Raw genomic sequence first — 7,365 nt, forward strand, 5'->3', positions numbered from 1 at the left:
CCTTTTGCCACACGATATATGTTGTCGGGCTCAAGGCGAGTCTGTCATCCTTGTGCTAGCCCAACCTCTTTCTCGTTCCAGTGATGCCGACCACAAACCGGATTATCTCATAATCCTTGTCGCATGGCCATGCTTATCCTGGTCGGATCACACAAGGAGCCCAGAGTATATCTCTCCTGATCGGAGGGGCAAATCTCATCTTGCTCGACCATGTCTCGCAGCATGGGTCTGACAAGCCCGAAACCTACCTTAGTAACTACCCAGTCACGGAGTAGCGTTTGATCGGCCCAAAGCAGGTCTATCACCATCCCGAGTACATGTGCCAGCTCAGGTCTTAGGACATAGAACGTATGTTGTACTAGAGACTTACAGATGACATATCTCGGACCTTATCTCGACTCGGATCCGACTATGTCGAATCCGACCAGATCCTTCCAAGTCCATATTATCCGGTTAGCATCCAATGCTCCATGGCTAGTGAGACCAAGCCATCGACCGTGTCATATGCTAGTCTAGTCGGCTGCGCGTCCACACAGCCCTTTTGACTAGGGACCTTTTAGGACAATCATCATACAATGCATAGTCCCACAAACAAGTCACGTACTTGCTGACACACATCATTGATAATGTCCAAGGACTATCTTTATTCATAAACACATAGGAAATATCATCATACATGATTGCCTCTAGGGCATATCTCCAACACCTAAACCCCGAGATGGCCGATTCTATTTCCTGGAAACTTACTAACGATGGCATTTACTCTGCATCCTCGGCCTACAAGGCCCAGTTCCTGGGTTTGGTTGACTCCAACATGCAACAATTGGTGTGGAAGATCTGGGCTCCCCCCAAATGCAAATTCTTCGCTTGGCTCGTTATCAATAACAGGATCTGGACGGCCGACAGGCTTCAACGTCGGGGTTGGCCTAACTGCGACCGTTGCCCCCTATGCAAACAAGTTCAAGAATCCGCGTCCCACCTACTGTTCCAATGCCGCTACACGGTTCGAGTTTGGGAATGATCAAGTCTTGGCTTGGCTTGGTGGATGTGCATCCTTCTGCTTGGATGGCTATCCATTCGGTAAAGGCCTGGTGGAACCTTATTGATTCCAATATGTCGCAATCTAGACGGCCGATGATGTCCCTCATTATGCTTATCTCGTGGGAAATTTGGAACGAGAGAAACGCACGTGTGTTCCGTAACACTGCAGTGCCGGTAGGGGTTCTTGTTGCTAGGATCAAAGATGTATCCAAACTATGGTGTCTTGCAGGGGCAAAGTATTTGAGTAATGTAGTGCCGCGAGAGTGATGTGTTGTAATTGAGTAGGGCATTTTGGTGCCCAGGCTCATCTGCATCCGGTTAGAAAAAAAATCAAAAAAAATTCAAAAAATTTCAATTTTTTTGTACGGTAGACAATTTGATGTGTGAGGCCCGCTCCAAATTTCAGGTCATTTTGACATGTGAGAAGCTCTCAGCAAAAAAGACAAATCGGGCCAAAACAATACATGAACAGTAAACATTTTTACAAACCCCCAATTTGTCTTTTCTGCTTAGAGCTACTCAGATGTCCAAATGATTTGAAAATTGGCGCGGACCTCACACATCAAAATGTCTACCGCACAAAAAAATTGGAATTTTTTGAATTTTTCTAGTATTTATTTTGATTTTTTTCGTCAGCGCGGGTACAGATGAGCTCGGGTGCAGAGATGGATTTTCGGTTGTAATTCGGCTTTTTGGCCAAAACCTCTAAACCTTCTTCTTAGTCAATGAAAGTGGCAAGTCTTTTGTCCAGTTTAAAAAAAACTATCTCCGTCCTGAATTATTGGTCCTCATTTTATTTTGTGCCAAACTTTGATATAAATTTAACTAACAAAATATTCATGCATATCATCAAAAAATATATCATTGAAAACTATGTTCAAATACGAATCCAACAACATAATTTTGGTTGACATGCATTAACATCTTTTTAGTTAAATCTTTGGTCAAATTTTGGCACAGATTATAAAAGGGACCAATAAATCAGGACGGAGGTAGTACCATAACATCACACATATCAAGGCAAACTGAGTCTAAAACAAAATGAATAAAGTATTGCATGACACCACACATATATTGCTATCCACTGTATGGATATAGTAAGATATAGACTAGTAACATATGCATATTATTAGTCTATGTTACCCTCCATTATAACCAGCCTTAGGTGTAAGAAGAAGAGTAGCAACATGTGGCATTGCCTCCCATGTTAGTCATGGCGCGCTGTCATTTTGCCTTTCCTAAGCCATTTGACCTCGACGTGGAGAATTATGTTCTCTGCATATATAGAGATGCTTAGAGACTATGCTCAGGAAACTAAGGAACGGAATATGTAACTACGTAAGTAGCGCAAAGATTTTACGAAATGTCTACGTATTAGCTCACAAGGACGACAGTAAGCTAAAATCAAGGGAGCTGCTGACGACTTAAAATGAACTACTCCCCCTCTTGTTCATTTTTATAAGGCTTTGTAGATATTTCTGATACTGTGTAAAACAGCTCAATTTCACTTGTTTGAAACGATTTGTAAAAGTGAACGGAGGGAGTAATACATATAGAGTTTGTATGAGTGTTACGTAAGAATAGCATTTTTTTATACATATTATAATAATTCACAGTATAAAAAATTAAAAATTCAGGACCCAAAGTTTTGGGAGCCATTTGGAATCGCACAATCTATATATGCGTGCGATACGGTCTGAGTGTCATGCGTCAAATTCTTGTCCTAGCAAACCTTAGCACACGTTGTATTTTCAAAGGGAGGCATTGGAACGGGGGCACTTGACCTTAGCATCAACAGCCCGAACAACGCATCTGCCATTTCCTCCCCAACCGCCTCAACTATCTCAGCCCTAGTCACGTCCCGCGCCACGGCTTCGCCCTGACTCACATGCGCACCCGCAAGCTGTTTCTTTGATCGCACCGCCTTGGCCGGTGCCTGCCTCTTCTTCTGCTTGACCGGCCGCGGCGCAAACTCCCTTTCTTCCTCGCCGCCGCGGTGGACGTCCCTGCTCTCGTCGTGATGTAATCGGAGGAGAAACCCGAGGGCGCCGTCAGGGTGGCCCTGCAGCCCCTCGATGCCGGGAACCTTGGGCTGCCCGGGCAGCTCCGGCGACCGGAACGCCCACACCTCGATGACAAAATGGAGATCGTCCTTCACCAACTTGTTCTTGGACACGAAGTCGTTCCAGCCGGTGCCAATGAAGCGGTACCCGCCGTTGGAGTCGAGGTACTTGAGCGTGAAATTGAACTGGTTGCTGTGGTCGTCTTGGACGACCACGCTCAGCCCGCGGTGATGGTGCACGTGGCGCGTCTCCTTCTCGGCTAGGATGCCGGTGATGGGGTGGCCCTCGAGGAACTCGCGCTTGCACGAAAAGAGGAGCCGGTTCTGGTTGCGGTCCACGTCGCTCATCTGGAGGCTCTTCATGATGACGAACTGCGGGGCCGTGGCGCCGAGCGTCTCCAGGTGCTGCCGCTGCGCCTCGCTGAGGTGCAGCGGCCTGTTGACCAGCGGGGCGGCGTCACGCGCCGGCTGCGGCCCGTTCTTTCTATTGCCATTGCTATTCCTGTTCCTGTTCCGGTTCTTCTTCGCCCCGGCCGCCGACGTCCCGGCTTCGTCTTCCTCCATGCTCACGTACGCAACGTTGCACGCCGCCGATCGCCTCGGCCGGCTCTGAACCGGGATCGCGCAGGAGCCGGTGCCCTCGCCCACGGTGTCCACCACCCGTCTCTTCTTCGGCGGGACCACAAATGAATCGTCGGCGCTGCTGCCGTCGCTCGTAGTCGTCGCCCTCTTCTTCAGTGGCAAGAGATATCTCTGGAAGATGCCATCGGGAGACGTCGGGACTGGCGTCGATTGGGCGGCGTGGGCGTCGGCGTGCAGGAAGCCCGGCGAGAAGGGGTTTCTTGGGGCTGGCGTCATCGGATTGGAGTTGGAGATGCGAGATTTGGAAGACCTAGATGGTTTTGGGGAGGTTTTGCGATCGCAACCCAGGGGTGAAGTATATAAGACTGACGGCCGAAAAAGGAAGGAAGAGATGGATCGGGAGTTCGGGACTCCAACTCCGCTTCAGATACGGTCCGTGGCGTGCGGGCCCTGTCTTGAGAGAGAAGAACTGGGAGTTTTTGGTGTAGGAACAGGCCCTCCAGTCCGCTTCAGGTACGTACAGGCCTCGAATAGGCAGGCCGTGGATCCGTGCACCGTACGAAAAGATGGCTACGAAGAGGATTTTGGTGGCACAAAGGCGGTGGACGGGTCTACAGCCCATATGCTTCCGGCCATTTCGCGGGCCTCTCTGGCTCCTCGACGCGGCATGTCCTATTTGGCGCAGATGTCTCGCTGAAGCGTTTCGAGTAATCAGGTCAGCCCATGTTCGCTCAGGAAAAGAAATTTAATATATGAGAGAAGCGGGATTCGATTCCTGCTCGCCACTTCGCCCAAGTCTCACTCATGATAAGTATGAGATGCGTTCTGTAGTTGAGACGAGTGAAGCCAGTTTTCCACTTGTTTTCATTTTTTCCTATTTTTATTTTCTTTTTTCTTCGGGTTTTTTGTTTTCCTTTTTCATCTTCACTTTTTGTTTAGTTTTTCTTTTCCTTTTTCTTTTTTTCTTCCTTTTGTTTTTTCTTCTCCGAATTTTTCTTCCTTTTCGGTTTTTCCTTCAAATGCTTGCTCAACATTTTTTAGACACTTGTTCAACATTTTCTTAAATACTTGTTCAATATTTTTCAAATACTTGTTCAATATTTTCTTAAATAATTGTTCAGTTTTTTTCAAATACTTTTTCAACATTTTTATATAAATGATCAATCTTTTTTCAAATACTTGTACAATATTTTTTTAAATAGTTGTTCAACATATTTTATATATTTGTTAAACATTTTTTAAATACTTGTACAACATTTTTTCAAATACATGTTCAACATTTTCCAAATGCTTGTTCAACATTTCTTAAATACTTGATCAACATTTTATTAAATAATTGTTCAACATTTATATATATATGATCCCCATTTTTTAAATACTTGTACAACATTTTTTCAAATACATGTTCAACATTTTCCAAATGCTTGTTCAACATTTCTTAAATACTTGATCAACATTTTCAAATACTCGATCAACATTTTTTCAAATACATGTTCAATATTTTTCAAATGCTTGTTCATCATTTTAAAAATACTTATTCAACATTTTTATATACATGATCAATAATATTAAATATACTTGTACAATTCTTTTTTCAAATATGTGTTCAACATTTTTTAAATACTCATTCAACATTTTTCAAATACTTGTTTTCAAAAAAATACCCATTCAATATTTTTCAAATGTATTTTGAAGAGTGTTTTTTGTAATATATATTTAGAATGAGTATAAGCAAAACTACAAAACTAAAAGGAAAAATGACAACAGAAAACGTAAAGAAACTGAGAATGTCCCCTCCAGTGATCCTAGGCCAGCCCATGTGCTGCAGCTGCCTATCAACGCGAGCCTTCCCCCAGGTCTCGTTTATCAAGCGCCCTCTATTTTACCCCTTTCGGGCGCCTGTTAATGTGATTTTTACAAGCGGGCGCACACCCCCCCTCCAATCTGGGCCAACCCCTTCCTTCTTTATTTTTTTGTTGAACTTTAAAATAACAAGTGCGGCGCCAGGGTTCAAACTCGCGACCTCTTTGGTGCGACTGAACCACAACAAACACTACGACACATTGCCGCTTGAGATTACTTACTTCCTTTTTTTCTTCTTATTCCCAAACCAGCTTTACCCATTTCGCCAGTTTCATGACGGTTTTGTTTGGTTTTTCTTTTTCTTTTTCTCCTGTTTCTTTCCCTTTTATGTTTTCTTAAATGTGCAGATTTCAGATCTTTTTTTCAAAATCGATGAACTTTTTTAAATTGGTGAACTTTTTCTTTGGAATCGATTAACTTTTTCCCAAATCCATGAATGTTTTTTTCAAAAATCAATGAAATTATCCTAAAATTCATGATTTGTTTTTCACAATCAATGAACTATTAAAAGTTTGTGCACTTTTTTTAAAAATCCGTGAACTTTAAAAAAAATTGATAAACTTTTTTCCAAAATCGATGAACTTTTTTTTATATTTGTGAACTTTTCTCGATATTGATGAACTTCTAAAAAAACTTTTTGCAAAAATTGATGATTTCTTTTTCAAAATCAATGAACTTTTAAAATTTCCAAAAAGTTTTTCGAATTTCTATGAACCTCTTGCAAAATTGAGGTTGTTTTCAATATTTTTTTGAATTATTTTTTGAATGTATACTTCTTTTAAAATAATACCCCCTCTGTCCCATAATGTAAGATGTTTTTTGATACTACACTAGTGTAAAAAAACATCTTACATTATGGGACAGAGGTAGTAATTTATATTGGGTATATATAATATGTATATGTTAACTGAAGGAAGGGTCAAATGGAACTCACCCGCAAAAAAAAAGGGTCAAATGGAACTGTTTGCTACTTGTGTTTATTGAAATGAACTCGACCTAGTGGTTATTCGGGATTGCTGTCAACGCTCGCATGCGTAGTTTGAATCCCTCTACTCCCAGAATGGAGACAGGAATAAAATCTCATTAACTTTTTTTCTCTCTGTTTGAGAGCAGGTTGCAGGGATTATTGTGAGATCAAAGGAGTTCAAACACGCGACGAAAAGACACACACACACACACATACTGATATATGCAAAAAAATGTACAATGTTAGTCACAAAAAGTAGAGTTCAACACATATATTTGGAAAAAATATTAGTCATGTATTTGAAAAATGTAAAACATGCATAAAAAATGTTTCTGATATATGCTAAAAATGTACAATGTGTATAAAAAGGTATAATTGTGTTGCAAAAAAAGAAGAAGAAAAAACTCAAAGAACACCGATGAAAAACCAAAGAAAGAAACAAAGAAAATCATAATAGTATGAAGAAATCCGATGGAAAAAATGAAAACGGATAAGAAGCACAACAAAGGAAAAAAATTCAAGCCGAAGGGCTACAGTACTGGGCTAGCCCACTCCCTCGTGCTCAAAGGTGCGGCCAAGTTACATCTCAATACACGTGATATATAGCCCTGGCCGGATTTTTGCGACAAGCGATGATGCGCGGGTCTAAGGCCCATATGCTTCCGGCCTTTTCCCAGGTTACCGTTTGGATGCCCCGCCACCTACTAGAATTTGGTCGCATGCCGAGTTTTTGGCTCTAAGCCAAAGAGATATACGCTGAGTGCCGCTCTCGGGAAACCATAAAACACAACAACGGAGATAGAACATTGCCAAAAAGCACGCGGTAGAGACAAAAGACTCGGCAAAGAAC

The 7,365-nt window shown here is 42.4% G+C and overlaps 1 protein-coding gene across 1 annotated transcript; it reads right to left on the reverse strand.

The window, feature by feature from the left end:
* Positions 1-2,593: 2,593 nt before the first annotated feature.
* Positions 2,594-4,043, reverse strand: LOC123074709 (uncharacterized). The gene has a single exon (XM_044497479.1). It carries the CDS (start codon positions 3,959-3,961, stop codon positions 2,765-2,767), a length of 1,197 nt encoding a protein of 398 aa, XP_044353414.1. The 5' UTR covers positions 3,962-4,043; the 3' UTR covers positions 2,594-2,764.
* Positions 4,044-7,365: the final 3,322 nt, after the last annotated feature.

The sequence above is a fragment of the Triticum aestivum genome, chromosome 3D (genome assembly GCF_018294505.1).
Source record: "Triticum aestivum cultivar Chinese Spring chromosome 3D, IWGSC CS RefSeq v2.1, whole genome shotgun sequence".
Lineage (NCBI taxonomy): Eukaryota > Viridiplantae > Streptophyta > Magnoliopsida > Poales > Poaceae > Triticum > Triticum aestivum.

Coding starts and splice junctions, on each gene's coding strand:
- LOC123074709 (XM_044497479.1), bottom strand. CDS start 3,961: ATGACGCCAGCCCCAAGAAACCCCTTCTCGCCGGGCTTCCTGCACGCC.